This window comes from Heteronotia binoei, chromosome 10 (assembly GCF_032191835.1).
Source record: "Heteronotia binoei isolate CCM8104 ecotype False Entrance Well chromosome 10, APGP_CSIRO_Hbin_v1, whole genome shotgun sequence".
NCBI classification, from domain to species: domain Eukaryota; kingdom Metazoa; phylum Chordata; class Lepidosauria; order Squamata; family Gekkonidae; genus Heteronotia; species Heteronotia binoei.
In genome coordinates this window covers 79,379,396-79,399,444 of record NC_083232.1, presented here as the reverse complement: position 1 = coordinate 79,399,444, position 20,049 = coordinate 79,379,396, and the positions used below count along the sequence as shown (strand labels likewise).

The window sequence follows — 20,049 nt, the reverse complement described above, 5'->3', positions numbered from 1 at the left end:
TTGGTTACCTGTTATCAATCAATATTGCAACCAATGGCCTTCAAAATATGCACATTTGATGACTTCAAAATTTGTGCTATCTGGTACAATAACTCACTGTTGCCCATTTCAATGTAATGAGATGCAGCTCATTTTTTCCCTCTACTCACTACAGTGGAGTCCAGCAACCTTGGTGTTCTGGACTGCAGATGAGGTGTATTTGAGACACACAAATGTAGCTTATGAATAGCAAATCCTCTGTTATGGTACCAAGCAAAGGAATTAGGCAAGGTTTCTCATTCAATAGTTATAGGATGTTTCCACTCTCCGCCAAATGTGTTCTTGGGAACATCCCTTGGGTTCCAGAGGAAAGGAGAAGATGGGTTAAAACTTTGACCATTCATGATTCCATAATAGCTCACTACAGATGGGAATTTGGCTTTGGCTTTGAGAATTCTAAGGTGATACTGGCTCCATCATTTTCAGAGCAGGGCATATTGCAAGTATTGGCATGTCCTAAATACAGGTTTGAGAAGACAAGAGTCATTGGAAAAGACAATAATGTTAGGAAAAGTTGATGGCATAAAAAAAGAGGAAGAGCCAAAATGAAATAAACTGATAAAGAAAGCCATGGCCCTCAGTTTGCAAGACCTGATGTCAGGATACTTTGAAGGTCATTAATTCATAGGGTGGCCAGGTCAGAAATGACTTGATGAAATTTAACACACACGGGTTGGTTGCGTAAACAGGTAAAGCTTGGGGAAAGGGAATCATCATGCTGATATTCACAAAATTTAGTTCAGATTGGTAAAATATACCAATTGTTTTTAATTTTGCCCTGAGAAAATATTTGAGTATCATTGTAATGAATCTCATGGTTTTGTATCTTCTCTCCTTTCCCTGCCTCATTCCCTCCTTGTCAGCCTGGATTGACTGGATCGTTCTCACAGAATTACAGGGTCAAAAATTTGGAGGGGTCTTACAACCTCTTGCTGAGAGCAAAAATACAAAGCTAGAGCTTTCCCGACAGACTTGCTTCTGCCTGAAACCCTCCAGCAGTGGAGAGCCCTGGTTCCCTGGTTCCATCTCCAAATCATTAAGTTTCATCTTAACAAATAATGCCTCTGTATAAATCGATGGTGCGGTCTCATTTGGAGTACTGTGTGCAGTTCTGGTCGCCGCACCTCAAAAAGGATATTATAGCATTGGAGAAAGTCCAGAAAAGGGCAACTAGAATGATTAAAGGGCTGGAACACTTTCCCCATGAAGAAAGGTTAAAATGCTTGGGCTCTATAGCTTGGAGAAACGTCGACTGCGGGGTGACATGATAGAGGTTTACAAGATAATGCATGGGATGGAGAAAGTAGAGAAAGAAGTACTTTTCTCCCTTTCTCACAATACAAGAACTCATGGGCATTCGATGAAATTGCTGAGCAGACAGGTTAAAACGGATAAAAGGAAGTACTTCTTCACCCAAAGGGTGATTAACATGTGGAATTCACTGCCACAGGAGGTGGTGGCGGCCACAAGTATAGCCACCTTCAAGAGGGGTTTAGATAAAAATATGGAGCACAGGTCCATCAGTGGCTATTAGCCACAGTGTGTGTGTATATATAATTTTTTTTGCCACTGTGTGACACAGAGTGTTGGACTGGATGGGCCATTGGCCTGATCCAACATGTCTTCTCTTATGTTCTTATGTTCTTAATATGGTGGCATAGCTGCAGTTGTGGTTTCAATAACAAAAAAGAGCTGTTGTGATTGAAAATGTATAGCTGCCAATACAACATTTGACAACCCATTACAATTTTGTTGACCACCACCTCTTTGCCAATATGAGCTTTACTCTTTTCTGAGGTTCCTGTTTTCTCTGGTTTTGAGAATTTGTGGGACCTTAAGGGAGGAGTTGGCCATTGATTAATTGCAGAGGAAAGTCTTGGAAAAATCACTAAAAACTTCTTTTCACTTCCAGGAGCTATGGAATGCTTTGAATAAAAGGTGCACACAGCTAACATATTTTGCTAATTCAGTACCCTGGACAGCAGTTTATTTTCATAATCTCCTGAAAAGCAAAAAACCTGCATCTGGGATGGGATGTCAACCCTTTTCTTGCTCCCCTGAGATAGCAATGCCAAGATGCTTTCAGGACAAGTACTCAGGGTTCATTAAAAATGATCTGCATCAACTTAGTCCAAGTAAAAGCAAAGTTGGATGGAATATAGTGGGATAGGTACAAATCTAATTGGGAGTTCCAAAAGGACTCAAGACAAATCTGCTAAGGAAATGAGAACAAAAATACATCAGCCAGCTGAATAAATTACCCAGCAAGCTAAAATATCTAATGCTGGTGCTGTCTACTGAAGCCAGGTCTTCACCTGACCTGAAACTGACAGCACAAGATAAGATGAGAAAAAGAACAACTGGGAGTGGGAGCTTCCTCTCACTTGGTCATGGGGGAAGTTCATGGCAAATCAAGAGACATGGGGGAAACCATCCATGGATCATTTTGCTAGCTTATTGTGTGCCACCAGAACTGTCAGTTCTTGAGGTGTCTCTACCCCCTTTCCCTGGATGATCTTCCTCCCTATAGAGTCTTCCTGCCAGTTGGCAATACCCTTTTGGCAACACAACTTCTCTGTTCCATCTTAGGTAAGAAGAGGGTTTTTTAGAGAGAGGTGACAAGCCAGACACCAAAGTCTCTAACCTATACTTTCAGTTCCACCTGTGACCTGTCTTTTGCCTGTCACTTCTAGCTTTGACCCCCTGCAGCTGGGTCATTTTACACTTCACCTTCCCTTACCAAACAATATTAAACTCATCTAATGGAGGATGTGTATGAGTGCAAGGTCAAGGAGGAAAGGTAGATGGAGCTCACGTCTAAACAATGGACAGACATGTGGCCATACACACAGACAGTTCTGGTCTGTCTGTTTAGTGGTCAGGGACCTACATGTCTTTGGGACTGCCTCTCCCAATATACCCCTGGAAGAGCATTATGCTCCAGTAACAAAAACCTTCTGGTGGTCCCTGGCCTGAGGCTGTCCTCAACTAGGGCCAGTGCCTTTTCTGCCCTGGCCCCTACCTAGTGGAACTCTCTGCCAGAGAACACCTGTGCCCTGGGGATTTGTTACCTTTCTGTAAGGCCTGCAAGGCAGAGATGTTCCTCCAGGCATTTGGTTGAGGACAACAATGGTCTGGCACTCTCATATTCCCCCCCCCCCCCCACTTTTCCTTCATACTCCATCTACCCAGGGGAGAGCGTAGATTTTGTAATTACTGCCATCTTGGACTAGGATGTAATATTTTCTGATAGAGGAGCTGTTTTTATTGTATTTTGATATTCTTTTAATCGTATGTGTTATGGTTTGATGTAAGCCACCCTGAGCCCTGTTTGCAGTGAAGGGGAGCCTAGCAATTGAAAGGAATGAATGAATGAATATTTGTTATAATAAGCAGCAGCAGCAACATGCCCAGACAAAGGTTGACTGGGTTGGGAAGAAGGTGCAGGATTCTGAGATTATTGATACAATGGATATTTATACTGCTAACGGGATAACCATTTTACTGGGATAACCATATTAGCTAAACAAAAAGTTGAGTTTCCCAGCAGAGAATAATGAACCAAGTGTAGACTACAGGAGCTCCTTGTGGAATTAATTGGAGCTGCGCACACAAAAATCAACCTGTGGGGGCACGCACCGTAACATCACACAAAATCAATGCTCCTTACTGGGTCAGCTTCAAACACAGTTCAGCTTTCTCATTTACAGAAACCTTCTTACACCTGGTGTACTCAAGTTTTTAAGGAGTGCTAGCTGGGAAAGAAGGGATGCAAAGCAATCACAAGGGGGAAAGAGCACAAAGTGAAAAATAAATAGAAGAGATTGTGTTTGCCTTGATGTTTTAGGGTACACAGAAAATGTGGCATGTAGCTGATAGGCTGACAGTAATGCCACACTGGACATAACAACCATGCTTGCTGCAGGAGCAATAACCACTTAAATGAAATGACAGGTGTACATTCTTAAACACCATGTGCACATAACGGGAAGCCACAGCTGAACCAGGGCTCCCAGGTACATGCACACAGTTATTCCAAGAAGCACACTTGTCATGCACATTTGTGTACAGCATATAATACATAACACAGTCCTCCAATAAATATTTTGGCATTCTAGGTGCTTTACAGCTGTGCTGTACCTGCACAGTCTTGAATTAGCAACTAAAACAAGAGCAAAGCCTTTGCTGGACTGCCATACAAACTAATGGAAGGGGGGTGTCACAAGCATATGAACATATATGAACATATGAAGCTGCCTTCTACTGAATCATACCCTCGGTCCATCAAAGTCAGTATTGTCTACGCAGACTGGCAGTGGCTCTCCAGGGTCTCAAGCTGATATTTTTCCCGCCTGTTTTCCTGGACCCTTTTTAGCTGGAGATGCCAGGGATTGAACCTGGGACCTTCTGCTTACCAAGCAGATGCTCTGCCACTGAGCCACCATCCCTCCCCAGCAGGACCGGATCTACATGCTTTTGAGGGGGGGGCAAAATTAAAAAATGATGCCCCCTTGTGGGCCCAGTCTATCTTATGGGCTCATAGAATAGAATGGACTCTATATCCAATTTGGAACACACACCCCTCTGGTGGCGCCCGGGGCAAGCACCCCCTCCACCCCTCCCTAGATCTAACCTTGGTCACAAGCCTGTTTTGCACATTTGTGACAGCAAATGCTGGTGCAATTTAGCTGTACTGCTGAGAAACACAAATTCCATGTAAAGTGTGGAGCCACTTTTAGAAACTTGGCCATCACTATTTTTTTTTTTATTTTTCCACCATTTTATTTATATTTACATAAAGCATATTACATAAACACATTAAACAGATTGAGGTTGGTTGTGGATTATACTGTCATTAAGCATTCATACATCCTTGTTACATTACCTAAATACTGTTTCTAAGGCTTATATTATCATAATCTCTTAAAAACTCTTCCCTCTAGTTATCTCTTTTTATTAACCCAATCATAAAATTTTCCCCATTTCTTAGTTGCATCAGATCTAGATAAACCTCTTATCATATTAGACAGAATATCCATTTCAGCGACAGTTAGAATTTTTTGTATTAAGTCTTCCCTTTGAGGTATATCTTTCTGCCTCCAAACTTTCGCAAATAAAATTCTAGCAGCCGTTATAATATAAACTGTGACGTATTCATCTTCTCGCGGAATATTATCTCTAACCAAAGATAAGAGCATTGTCTCTGCTTTAAATTGTATATTTGCTTTTAATATCTCCCTTAATAAATTATAAACCATAACCCAATATTTTTTTGCTAGATCACACATCCACCAACAATGAAAAAATGTACCTATCTTTACTTCACATTTCCAGCACTTCGGTGACACCAAAGACTTAAATTTACTCAACTGAGACGGGGTGAGGTACCATCTGTGGAACATTTTTAAAAAGTTCTCTCTAAAATTAACCGGTTTAATTATTTTATAATTATTTTTCCATAAGGTGGCCCATTGTTCTATCGTAATATTTTTCTCTAGATTCTTAGCCCACCTTATCATTGCCTCCTTAACGGCTTCATCTTCTAAGTCTATTTGTGACAGATAGTTATATACCCTTTTAATTGTTTTTTGTGGGCCAGACAATAGTAATTTGTCAAAGTCAAAATTCTTCCTTGTAAATCCTGAAATTTTATCTCTATTATATTTTACAGTAATCAGCACCATTATCCACCAGTCTATCTTCACTCCCTGCATATCTAGCTCCTCCTTATTTTTTAATTTATCCGTATCGTCCAAGAGAACATTATATCTAATTGGGTTTGCAGTCTTCCATAATTGAGGCTGCACAGAAGCTTCTTCGGGTGAAATCCACCTGGGAGTCTTCCCCCCATATATCTTATTTTTAATCTTGAACCAGCCTTCCAAAAGAGACTTCCGTATCAAGTGATTTTTAAAATAAGTCTGAGGTTTGCCCAAATACCAAAGGTTTGAATGCCAACCGGCTTGAAGGTCAAAACCTTCAATCGCTAATATACGTTTATTCTCTAAAAGTATCCATTCTTTTAGCCATAGAGTTCTACACGCTAGATGATATACCTCCAGGTCTGGAAGAGCCAAGCCTCCATTTTGTTTCTTGTCCAGTAAAATTTTCCATCTGACTCTGGGTTTCTTACCCTGCCAAATAAAAGATCTAAACTGCTGAGTGATCTTGGCAAAAAACGGCTTTCTGACCGCAAAACATACCATTTGTAGCAGAAATAAAATTTTAGGCAATATACACATCTTAATCAAAGCGGCCCTTCCCATAAGAGATAATCCTAAATTATTCCACTTTTGGATCGACATTTGCGTATCTTTTAAAAGCGGTATGAAGTTATTTTCATATATGGTACTACATCTGTTTGATAGAAGTACACCTAAATATTTTATTTTTTGTTCTAATTTGCAGCCCATCTTATTCTCAAAACTTGGCCATCACTATGATGGGTTCTGCATCCCAACTCAGTCTAGCCTTTGTTGCTATCATTTGAATCTTCTCATGTTTTCTGCAATCTTTTTTGGAAAAAAACCCCCAATACAAATAAAACCTGGTGGCATTATTACTAGCGTTGTGTGAACTTGTTTATCTACTCATGAAGAGTGGCCTCTGATGGAACTCAGCTTTTCAAGATCTTGGAAACAGTACTTTAAAAAGTTAATTTAAGCATTTTTTTCTCTATCCAAAGAATAATGACACAGTCATATGAGAGTTCTGCAAAATCCAAGGCTTATTTGACCACTTTCACTGCTGAAGAGTTTATTTTCATACAAGCATTCTTAAATATTAATGCAACATATATTTCAGTGCTATTGACTGGGGGCACACAGCATGAGAGGGGGCAAAAAGACACAGTATTCTCTGGCACTGAAAAATGAAACTTTTAAATGAATAAATCCATTCATTAAATGACTCCATTACTGACTCATAAATATGTAAACAATACATCCACATAAATAATTGCCTGTGTATTATTCATAGAAATAGACCAGCGATACAGCTGACTGCATGGTTACTCCCATATCCATCTGATTTAGTGATCTATGTTCTGATGTGCTTTCCTCCTGTGCATGGAATCTCTGGTGACTTCCTCATTCATTTCAAAGAGGAGTTAATATGCTCACATACCTTGGCTTATGCAGATTGTATGTCTCCACGAGAATGAGAAGGAAATTGCCCAGTGATACGGGAGTCCACATCTGCATCTAGATTGAAGTAAGTGTGATTTATCAGCATAAAATGGATGGATTCTTACCTGATAATAATCAGAGGGATAAAGTACACCAGGAAGGCAACTGTGGTCATGTATGGGATCCAGTAAGAGTCATCTGGCCAGGCTGCCCAACACTGTACTTCCCCATTGGACAGCTGCCGTTTCCCAAATATGATCAGAGTCGGAATGGAAAACAGGAATGCGAGGCTCCAAGCAACCACAATGAGAACTTTTGCCTGCCTTTCTGTTCAAGAAAGAACAAGGTCCCATTAATACATGTAGGCAATTAATTAAAGCATGTCCTTTATCCTCTGTCCAGAGAGTAACGATGCAGTAGTAAGAGAGCTCTCAGAGAAGAGTTTACCACAGTGTCGAGATAATCATTGCTGGTTGCCTGCTGTGAAATGAGAACAATTTATTGAGTTCAATTTTGGGATTAAAAGAATTATGGATGAACCTACTGGAGGTGTTTTTGTAAATGATAAAGGATAATTGAGGACCTATATCAAATGCTGTGGTCCTAACAGTGCTCACTGTAATTTCAGAAGGGAGTTACTGAGATTTCAAATAAAGAAAAGTCACTGATGACTGAGATTCATTCCACTTCATTCAAGATGATGGCAACAGGAAACCTAGTTAAGACTGACATAAAAATATGTTGCAGCTTTGATTTGCAAGGGAGGGGTCCATATCTCAGTGGTGCAACATAACTAGGTTTTGCCTATAGAAGGTCCCTACTTCAGCCGCCAACATTACCAGTTAAAAATTATCTCAGATGGTGACAAAGGTGTTACTGGGATGGGACCAGTGGGTGCACTCCCACAACAACAGCAACGGGACTGAATTCAACCACCTTTTCTGCTGTGAAAAAAGGAAGCAAGGATCTCCTTGGCCAACTAAGAAGATTATCCTGAAAATCAGTGGTCCTGCATATACAAAAGCCATGAGGGATGGGGGCCATTGAAAGGAGGGGAGCAGAGCAAGACTGAGTGAAAAAGCTGGCAGAATTCTACCCAGTGCCTATAGCTCAGCAGCCTCATTTCAGAAATGGTCACTCTACAAATAGAAATGGTTAAATATGTTTTAAAAGCATATTTTTGTAATTCTTAGGTGAGGCAACCAATTTGTAAGAGTGACCACTTTTCAGAGGAGGCTGCCAAGCTTTAGACACTTTTTTTTCTGGTCTGGCTATTTTTTATTATTGAAGCTGGGCTGGGGGAAAGAAAATGCTTTAAACAGCATAGAATGGGATGTAATTCTATGGTTTAGTTCACATGCTCCATTATCTGAAGTAAAGAGTAAATATGGTTTAGTTCATATGCTCCATTATCTGAAGTAAAGAGTAAATATGAACAGGCAGACTGGTGGTGGTGGTGGAAAGTGCTGGCAAGTCACAGCCAATTTATGATGACCCTGTAGAGTTTTCAAGGCAAGAGATGTTCAGAGGTGGTTTGACATTGACTGCCTCTGTGTAGTGACCCTTGACTTCCTTGGTAGTCTCTCATCCAAATACTAACCAGGGTCAAGCCTGCTTAGCTTCTGAGATCTTATAGGTCCTCTCATTACTTTGTACAAATGGGTAGAATTTTGCCTGCCTATTTTTATCTACATGTAAAGTGGTCAAATAGTTACTGTTTAAAATGAAAAGTGACTGTTCAGACAGTGGAGCTAGAACAATCTTGAGGAGGTCAGGTTCCCATGAATTACCCTCCTCATGGCTATAGCCCTAACACCAAGGTGCATCTTGAGGTTTGGAACAATCTCATGAACAGAACCACTTACAAAGTGATTTGGTTGGACCAGAATACTTTGTGAATTGCTGATCCATTCCTTTGAGGCTATGGGGCTCCCTTCTCTAATGTAATGAACTGGGAAACTATTGCACCAAATGAAAGCTCCATGAGCACCCTGAAGCTCCCACATTCCATCCATTAAGCAATCTAGATGGGTGTGATCAGACGAGCAGTTTGGCCTGCCATAGCCACCCTTCCCTTCCAGATTAAATTGATGTGATCAAGCATGCACATCTGGCTCCCATGCCCCATTCACCTTTACTTCATGCTAAAATGACTCCCACCTGGATTAAATAGCTACCAGCAAATTCAGGTGACTTCCCTGGTGAAGTGCTTCCATGGCCTTCTGATCGCCCCGGCACACCATGGAAACACATGAGCAGTGTGATTGTTCAATTCCATTTTCAGTATGTCCTTCCCCCCCAACTCAACTTCAAAGTGTGCTTTAGTGCCCACATAGAACCAGTCAGGAGCACATGTGCGCGTGTCTGTTTCTGCACACTGCACAGTGGGACTTAGAAAAAAAAACACCCAACCCAGCCATGAGTCCATGGTTGTGGCACATTAGCGATGCAGATGACCAACCATGAGCCTGCTGTTCTATGATGCCAGCTTGAGGGGCATTGTCTGATGGACATAAACCAGCCCAAACTCACATGGCTTATTTAAAGCCAAGGTACTGCCATGACAACCTACCTATCTGATCACATCCAGAGTCTCAGCCATATACAGAGACCAGAAGATATCCTGTTTTGGAACAAGATATTGCGTTGTACCACCCATTTGGTCCCTTTGAAATCTATAAATGCAGTACTCAGAAATCAGTTAAGTAAGTTCACAAGGCTATAGGGGAACTAGGTGTGATGAAAATAATTTTGTATATACAGGTTTTTGAAATATATGCCCTTTCTTTCATATCTACTGATGGAAAATGGTTTGTGACCTGATAACACCTAAATCCAACCTTGTCAGTGAAATTAATTTGTCCCCCACTGTGATATTTTTGTGAGGTTCTTTGCTGATAAAATACCTCTCAACCATTTCAGCCTGGAGGTCAACAGTACATCTTCTGAGGAATCAGAATCTTGTCCTTCTGTAATAGATTCAGACTGATCTTATCAGTGGATTCTGACAGAGTCCTTGGAAGTGTGAGAGCTATCATAAAGGCCCATCCTGGCTTCTAAAACCGTCCTGAGAAAAGGTTCTTGAGCCAATGGTTAAATTAATACCTCACTGACTGAGGCTTTTGAAGGAAGCAATTTTTAGACCTTTAAAAAGTTCATTGGCTAAAGCTGAGGTGACCAGCTATAATCCAATCCCTAGTATTACCTGGGGATGGGGGGAGAGGTAACGGAGTGTGTAGTGGCAGAGCAGCTGCAGGTGTTCTTGGCACATCTGCCCTTGACCCATTTCAATCCAGTTTCAGACCTGAGTTTGGAATTGATACAGCTTTAGTTGCACACACTGGCAGATATTCATAACCAGATAGATGACTGTCATCCCTGGTCTGTCACTGGCCTTTAATACCATTGACTGCTCCACTGTTATCCTTCAGCTGAAACATGGAGTTGGCATTAATAGAATAGCCCTTTAGTAGTTTTAGTATGTTTTTGTCTGACCTCAGATAAAAATTATTGGAGCCTATGAAATGTTCTGTTACCCCATCCAGCTAGATCCCACAGCTAGATCAGGTCACCCAGCACAGCTATCCTGATACTAACTCCATAACAATCTATCTCAAAACTATGAATGGATATGAACAGGGCTTTTCTTGTAGCAGGAACTCATTTGCATATTAGGCCATGCCCCCTGATGTAGCCAATCCTCCAAGAGCTTACAGTAGGCCCTATAAGAAGAGCCCTGTAAGCTCTGGGGGATTGGCTACATCAGGGGTGCGTGGCCTAATATGCAAAGAAGTTCCTGCTACAAAAAAACCCCCTGGATATGAGGCACAGAAGGAGCAATTCTAAGCAGGTCAACTCAGATGTAAATCCCATTGTATTCAATGGGGCTTACTTTCCCAGGAAAGTGTTCTTAGGACTGCATCCATAATTTTTTAAAGGCTAAGAAAATAATCTCTGTGCTCATTAAATGTCCAAAGGCACAGAGATGGGATGCTATCTTCCTTCTTACTCTGTAGAAGATGATTTATTATGAATTCCAAGTATGCACAGAATACTAATATATGCATGCATCAGAGTAATTAGTTGCTTCTAATTTCACACTTTTAGACTTGCCAGTTGTTTATGCAAGTCCTTTAAAATCCTCTGTGTGCCCAAAGCCAAAGAATATACTGTAGGTAAGAATATGCCTCAAGGAAGAGACAAGGAAGGTCTTAGGATGGAAGTCATGCATAAAATAGGAATCCACTTCTTGGCCCATGAGTGTCTTTACATTCTGAAGCTCTACATAAGCTTTTGTTGGGGAACTTCTGCAGAGTTAATCAGCTTGATCATTTCTGCCAGACTGAAAGGACTGAAAAGTCATAACTGGAAGTCATTGCCTCTGTGTGTGACTTCATTACATTGCATCAAGCTCTTGGCTGGAATGATAAGATTGTAGCCAGCAAACTTACTTTTGGCTGTGAGAATAAGACCCTTATCAAAGAGCAGCAGCCAGTCAGACATCTTGGTTTTCTTTGTTTGGTTTCTGAGAAACTCACTGGGTCGTGAAGAAACTTCCTGTATTGCAGACTTGTCACCTCTTGTCACAATATGTTAAATTTATTCCATATCAGCATACTCCTATATACTGAGAAGCTAATGTAACTGAGTCTACTGATGATACAAATTCTGTGGGACAAATCTTACTTCCTTGCCATGGGTAGAGTACATTGGGAAGGCATCACTCCTACGGTCTGTCCTCTCTGTTGTCTTCTGAGTACCTCAGCTAAACTGGTTCCTTCATGTCTTTAGGAGTACTTTATTCAGGTACTTTATTTCTACAGCCTTTCTATTGTCTTCTGAGCACAATTTAAGACTCTGATTTTGGCCTATAATTGGTTGTGATTTTTCCAGATCAATTCAGAGCCAAACTGCATGATACTATGTCACTGAATCCACCACAGAGACAGAGCCCCAATTCAGAGCCTGTGTTTTCACTTCAAAAATCACATGAATTGGGGGAATGATAATACCATAGACAATGATATGAGGCAAGAGCCAGATGGCAGGGAGGGGGAGAAGGAGCCCTTCTTTGCTCATGCTGTGGTCCTTAGCAGGATAGGGCTCACACAGAGTTTTTAAAAATAAAACAAACAAACTTTGAAACAGCTCAGTGTCCCCAGGGTAAATGCAGGAATTATTTTAAAATAATTCTACCTCACCTCAGAATCTTCTTTAAAATAATTCTACCTCAGTCATTGGAGGCTTCCTTAAAACTGCTGCCTGAATTCCCTTACAATAAAATTATATTCAATTAATAAATAACAGCAGCAGCAACAATAACAACAACAACAATAACATGTGGAATTCACTGCCACAGGAGGTGGTGGCGGCCACAAGCATAGCCACCTTCAAGAGGCGTTTAGATAAAAATATGGAGCAGAGGTCCATCAGTGGCTATTAGCCACAGTGTGTGTGTATATATAAATTTTTTTGCCACTGTGTGACACAGAATGTTGGACTGGATGGGCCATTGGCCTGATCCAACATGGCTTCTCTTATGTTCTTATGTTAATATAATGAGAGTCAGTGTGGTATAGTGGTTAAGAGTGTCAGACTAGTATCTGCGATTCAGGTTCAGATCTCCATTCATGCCATGGAAGCTTGTTGGGTAACCCTGGGCCAGTCACACTTACTCGGCCTAGCCTACCTCACAGGACTGTTGGGAGGGTAAAAAGCAAGCAAGGAGAATGATGTAAGCTGCTTTAAGAAAGACAGGGTACAAATGAATTAAATTGTCAACAACATAGTTAATAGCTCACTTGAGAGAAATGTTCTAACCTAGAGTAGCCTTGATGTACCTGTTTTCTACATGCAGGAAGTGTTTTTCTTTTAAAGTGTGGGGAGAGCATTGGCCAGTCATTCTCTCTCAGCTGAACCTACCTCACAAGATTGTTGGGAGAATAATATAGACGAGGGGAAAACCATATATGATGCTCTGAGCTCCTCATAGGAAGGCTGAGGTAAAAATATACTAAATAAATAAACATTTAAAATAATGTTCCAACCCAGGAACGTGAAGTGGTACAGTTCCAGAAAGTTCGATCAGACTTGCATTTTACAGTTTACTGCCTTTATTTACTTCACTTAGTCTCAATTTTCTGAAGTATATTTGAATTTGAGCATTATGCATAATTGCATAATCCTTAATGGAATTGTTGCAAGTCAGAAAAAAAGTGTGATTTAGGTTCAGGGCCTCAAGACTCATTAAATCTTTTAAATCTCATTAAATTCCATTAAATTCATTACTGATACTGCAAAATGTCCATCAGGGCTGGGTTTTTTAAAATCCCTTTTTGGGGGAGTCCTAACTGCTTTTCAACACAACAGTAAAAGAAAAAAAAAATCTGGAATACTTCTTGAAGCAAAATATCATCTGACATTTGCAGAACAATAGGAGGAAGAAGAAGAACTCAAACGGTAACATCACAGCTATTTGAAAGAAACAGTGTGAGGGCCTGAACAGTGTCAGTGAACTGGAATAACTAAAATAGGGTAGTCTATTATTCATTGGAAAAAGGACTTTTTATTTCCCAGGAAAGTCATCTGATGAAACAATACTTAAAGGACAAAACAATTGCAACACAATAGGGGGGAAAAGCCTCTTACCTCCCTGAAAGAACTTCATGGGATAGACTATGGCATGATATCTGTCTATGCTCAGTGAAACCAGGACGTAGGTTGAGGCATACAAAAGTACGACCTAAAGAAGAAGGGAAGAAGTAAGCTCATTGAGGCTTAAATATCTAAATAAATAAACTTTCACTCACTGGAACCCACTCCGAAGTCATTCCCCGATGAAACATGGGGAAACCATGTTCTAGAATCAGGTATGGGAATGTATGTTTACTTCTGTGGTCATGGGGCTGACAGACCGTCCCACGAGTGGCCACACTAGGGTGTGCTCAGGCTGGGGCATGGCAACAACCAGGGCCACAGAACTCCATACATACCTTAGCGCAGCTTTCCAGAGGTCACAGACACCAGCACACATTTATTTATTTAATTTATATGCCACCGATACAGAAGCTGCTCACAAAATAAAAATAAGACAATAAAATAATAAAAAGCAACAGTGTCAGAACTATCAATAAGAAAACAAACCATTATAAAGCAAGTGTAATGATTAAAAAAAAAGATTTATGTTTGGGACAGGACTGTGGTGAGAGTGTGTGTAGAAGATTGGATTGAGGATCACTGAAGAGACCCAGAAATATTTGTTGAGATTGCAAACCTCTCTTGGGTGACCCTGAGGGCTTTGTCTACACAAGACATTGGCAGTTCCATGGGGTGGGGGGAGAAAGCTCCCAGTGGTGTTTTCAAAATCACATGCTTGACACCCAGTTCATACAGGTGCTCTGTGGCAGCAGAAAGGTTTAAACTTTCATCCCCACTGTATGCTCCTGACCTGAAATCACCCTGAGGAGCTATTTATTGAATTGTAATAATAATAAACTTCCAGGTATGGAGGCAAATCAGGCCACTGTAGGCTTAACCACGGCTCTCCCTGCACCATGGTCTCGATCCCTACACCATGGTCTTGAACCATGGCCCCTCCCTACAAATGTGATTTTGACAGTAGGGAAAACCTGGGAGCTCTGTTGATGGAACCCCTAGCGTTTGTTCATTTGAGCCCTAAGTGAGTCATTCTTTCACAGGTTGCTTTCATACTCGTTGGATAATGCATTTGGAATGCACTTTAGCAATAATTTCCAAGCGAATTTTCATGGAAAGTGGATTTTCACTGGAAATGACTACTGAAGTGCATTGAAAGTGCATTATCCAATGTGTGTGAAAGCAGTCAGTCTGAATTATCCGCATGATTCAAGACAAAATGAGATATCCTCATGAGCCTGTGCTGGGCTTTTGGAAGAAAGGGCAACAAGAATGTAAATGGTTGGAAGAGAATCCCAACCAAAATGAATATTGTTTGTTGAACACACATTCCATTATTAGGGTTTGTAGAATCTTTCGGGCTCAAGTGCCGTGTTCTACTGGAGAAACTCCAGTAGAACACGGCGCTTGAGCCCGAAAGATTCTACAAACCCTAATGATGTTACCAGCCGCGAAAAACCTGAAATCTTTGATAACACATTCCATTGATTCTGTAAGACTGTATTATTGTTTTCTCTGGTACCATTTGACTTCAAAACAGTGAAAGTTAATAATCAGCTCCAAAGACTCATTTTACTAGTTCACATTGTACACCATGAAAAAAATATGACCAAAACATGACACCATATCAAGATGTTCTTTGTTCATGGCTCTTTATGTGCTACATCTTTTTCTCCCCTACCCCCATATAGGATGATTTCAAGTATTTCACAGTAAGCAAGGAATAAGCATATCAAGAAACTATCCAAAGTTTATCAGATCTGGTACCTGCAAATAGCGCACAATTCGGCAGACGAGATCAGGGGCCATGAAATCTCCAGTGAAGCGCCAAATTATATCAGTCATTATGTTTATGAGTCCTGTAAAACAATCTGTTAAAATATTTAAAAATCAATTAGAGTTACATTGAGACAAAACTGTTATATAGTATCAACACAGTGTACAATTTCACTGCCTGTCCTCCTATCAAGTCAGTCGGTTTGGTTAAGAGCAGAGGACTCTAATCTGGAGAACCAGGTTTGATTCCCCACACCTCCTCCACATACAATTAGCTGGGTGACCTTTGGTCAGTCACAATTATCTCAAGAGCGGTTCTCAGTGAGAGCTCTCTCAGCCCCACCTACCTCACAGGGTGTCTGTTGTGGGGAGAGGAAGGGAAGGAGATTGTAAACTGCTCTGAGACTCAGAATGAAGAGTGGGGTATAAATCTAGTCTCCTCCTCCTCCTCCTCTAGGATACAGAACAGGATCCCCTCTGCCACCATGATGATTCCTGGAGAAGTTTAACAGGTTCCTTGAGGCTCAGTTTCTGAGGCCAGAGGCAGAGCTGGGATTGATCCATCCAGAAAAAGCCCATTTTTATCGCACCCTTCCTCCCAGGAGGCTCAGGGAGATGCATATCATTCTCCTCATAACAACTCTCTGAGGTAAGTCAGGCTGAGAGTCTGTGACTGTCCCAAGGTCACCTAGAGAGCTTCCATGCCAGAGTGGGGATTCGAACCTGAGTCTTCCAAACCCCAGTTGGACACTCGAACCATTACTCCGAATGTTCCGTTCTGCCAAATACAACTCTTCTTATCCAGCCTGCCAGCATTGTGTGCCCTGCTGGAGTTTGACAATGATTTTTAAAGGATATTGTCTTCTTTGCCATGCCATTCCAAACTCTTTTTATTTTATTCTCAATGTCTCCCACAGATAGAGGGGGAAAATCATATCTGGAAAAATGTATTGGAAAAATGGGGGTCTTTAGACTGGAGGAAAAAAGGCCAAGGCTTTTGAACACAGTGGAAATAGCTGCTTTTAAGCTCTGCACACTTCAAGCTGAGTCTCTCTTAGAGCCCTGCAGGACTTCTGCTTCTGCACCAGAAACTAAGGGAAGAACAAGCTGCAGGATGCTGAGAACTGAGGTTCTACAATGGCTTTGACTGAAAGGATAGCTGAGTCACAGAGCACCAGACAAGGATGAGAGGGGACTAGAATCCCCAGGGCTTAGTGTAAGAATATACATGTACAATGACAGCCCAGCTGACTGTTTTGGGGTTTTTGAAAAAGCTCCTCTGGGAAAGGGAAATGTAGACTTGGATCTAGGGTCGCCAACTCTGGACAGGGAAATTCCTGGAGATTTGGGGAGTAGAGCCTAGGCAGGGCAGGGTTTGGGGAAGGGAGGGGCTTGGCTGTGTATAAAAACATAGAGTCCACCCTCCAAAGCAGCCATTTTTCTCCAGGGGAACTGATATCCATGGTCAGGACAGCTGGAGCTCCAGGTTCCACCTGGAGGCAGCTCTGCTTGGTCCCATGGCATTGCCCCCCTCTTTCCAGCTGCTGCAGAGGCTGTCCTCCAATGTGGCACCTGCTTTCTCTGCCATTAGACCTTCTGCTTATCAAAGTGCTCCTTGAAAAACACTGGTCTCGTGCAGGAGCTCCTCAGCAGAGGACTGGAGGGAAGTGTGAGGGGTACGATGTCAGAGAATCCAAGCTTTAGCATGTAGGAACGATGGAGAATGAAGTGCTTTAAGCATTTCACCATCCACTGCTTCTCTACTCCAGCTCTCCTCTTTTCCTCTCATGGAGTTCCCAGTGCATAGCTTTGAGGGCAAACACATAGCTGAAAACATGCAGGGTCCAATTTGGAGCAGAGAAGCAGCAGGTTTGGAAAGGGCTGAGAACTTCCTCTTTCTCCAGGAAATTTATCTATCTAGGAAACTCTGACGCCACTAGAGTTCTGCTTTTCCCTGCCACTGCTGTGCTCTGAAGGTCTAACTATATTTTCCTGGGTATGCTCACGGGTTGGGTCATGGATATGTTTTGGAAGCTCTGCATGGAAGGACCCAGTTTGGATCAGCACCACAGTGCACAAGGAGAACAGGCCTAGCTAGACCCTCCCTCCCTGCTATTCTTCTGTTGTGAAACACTACTATTTGCCCTACTGAGGGATCTAGATGTCCTCATATGACTATATGTCAGTCACCCCATGAAAGCTAGCAGTGCACTCTGGAGGCATTTTAGGTCAGAAAAATTTAGGGATGCCAGGTCCTTCCAAGCCCCCAGCAGAGGCCTTTGGGGAGCATTCCAGGAGGGGGCAGGGGCAGCCCCAATGTGATGACATCACACAGATCATCACACAGAGACATCACGTTGGGACCAGTGCCTGCACTCCAAGCTGCAAATTTGCAGACTGGGGTACAGGAGTGTGCTGCCCCCAACTTCTTCCCCAAAGCACTTAAAGGATCCTTTTAAATGATTTGGGAAAGGTGAGGGGAGGGGGCTGAATGCGTGTGCACTCCAAGCCACAGATTCACAGCATGGAGTGCATATGTTCACACTGCACGGCCCTCCTGCTTCTTCTCAAAAGCATTTAAAGGAATCCTTTGAATGCTTTTCAGAAGAAGTGGGGGGTGGCACACATCCTTCTTCCTTCCTCCTGCAAGATTTAAAGGGCCTTCCAGTTGATTGGCAGGCCACATGCTGCCCACTGATCAGCTGAAGGGCCCTTTAAATCTTTCAGGAGGAGAGGGACAGGGATGGCTGCCATCAGTGGGACTTCCTTGCACTGGTCAGCTGGCCGGTGGGCAAATTGGAGCCCCCCAAATTGGGGAAAACCCTGCTGGGATCTGGGGGATGGCAACCCTAGGAAAATTATATGGTTGCCACAGTTCTGGATTGGGAAATACCTGGAGATTTGGGGGTGATGGAGCCTGGGGAGGGCAGGGTATGAGCAGGCAGGGACCTCTGCAGGATACAATGCCACAGAATCCACCCTCCAAAGCAGCCATTTTCCCCAAGGGAACCAATCTTTTATCATCCAGATATCACTTATAATAGTGTGAGATCACCAGGACCCAACAGGAGGTTGGCAACCCTAAATGGTGCCAGTAGTAGTGGTGGTGATGGAAAGTTGAACCCTTCTCATCGTGAACCATAGTCCTGGTGTGAATTGCGTCCCCATTTACCCAGGAACTCCCAGAATATATCTTTGAGACATACCTAGGGAAAAACAACATGCAGTTGGGCCAAAGATGTCCCCTCTTAAAACTGGATTTTCAACAAATAGGAAAAAAAACCCCACTGGAATTAAAAACATCTACTTGTAAATCATAGTTGTGCCACAAAGAAACCATTCTGTACCCTACGCAGGGCTTTCTTTCTTTTTCTTTTTCTGCAGCAGGAAGTCCTTTGCATATTAGGCCACACACCCCTGATGGAGCCAATCCTCCAAGCGTTTACAGGGTTCTTATTCCAGGAACTACTATAAGCTCCAGGAGGATTGGCTACATCAGGGTGTGTGTGGCCTAATATGCAAAGGAGTTCCAGCTACAAAAAAGCCCTGAAAGGGAAAGAGAGTTGTGTCCTCAGTCTAAGTTTTGGGGCTAGCAAATATGTGTATTTATAAGGATCCAGATGCTGTCTCAAGCCGGCAGTCATTTTGACCATTAAATTTTGACTTTTCATCTCAGAGCAGTGACAAGAGGCTCCTCTGGGGTTTTGTTCAGGGGTTTGCTATTTTATTCTGGTTTTTACTGGGTTTTTTGTTTTTGTTTTTGTTTTAAAAACCCTGTTATTTTAAGCCACCTTAAGGAAAGGTGGTTTCTCAATGTTGTAATAACTAACTTAACTAAATAAAATTGTTTGATTCCATATGTTAAAGCTGCACAGACCTAAACTGAAGTAGTCTGCCTGCACTAGCAAGTGTTCTCTTTTTCAGAATGCTACCGAGCCATCAAATCCTATCAAATAGATAATGCAGCTCCTGCAGTTTCTATTAGCTTTGAAGTTTTAATCTGAGAACTGCAGAGCAGAAACCATTGGTTGCCAGAGAATGACTGGCGTGGGCGAAAATGTTGCTTCTTTAGAAGGGAAGAAAAATACACTCAGAATGTTTCTGTCACCGAGAACAATCTCCATTCTTTAGACAGGAATCAAATACGAGAATGGTTTGGAGCACAAAGACAAATGATGTTTGTTTCATACAGTGCTTTGCCAGCAACACTGGGGTCTCACCTTCCCTTTTTAAAGCAGAACAGCTGTCCTGGTGTTTTGCTGGGTAACGAACAGTTCAGCCTTCTGTAGAGTTGCACCCTTTTAAATGAACGGAAGCCAACAGACTTAGAAGTGTGTAACTGTGCTGAGGATTGTGCTGGGAAAATAGTCATCATTTGGACCGAGGTGAATCAATTGAAGTCAGATCCTATCAAGATGGAAGAAACTTGAACTCTAGCATGAAATTGACCGCT

General features: G+C 42.0%; 1 protein-coding gene across 1 annotated transcript in view; it reads right to left on the bottom strand.

Annotated features, from left to right (window-relative positions):
- NPSR1 (neuropeptide S receptor 1) overlaps positions 1 to 20,049 on the bottom strand; it is a 112,873-nt gene that overhangs the window by 18,166 nt on the left and 74,658 nt on the right. The window contains exons 3-5 of the mRNA XM_060248149.1: positions 15,588 to 15,691; positions 13,815 to 13,908; positions 7,292 to 7,493 (exon numbers count right to left, since the gene is read on the bottom strand). Coding sequence (XP_060104132.1) covers positions 7,292 to 7,493; positions 13,815 to 13,908; positions 15,588 to 15,691 — 400 coding nt within the window. The remainder of the gene's footprint in view (positions 1 to 7,291; positions 7,494 to 13,814; positions 13,909 to 15,587; positions 15,692 to 20,049) is intronic.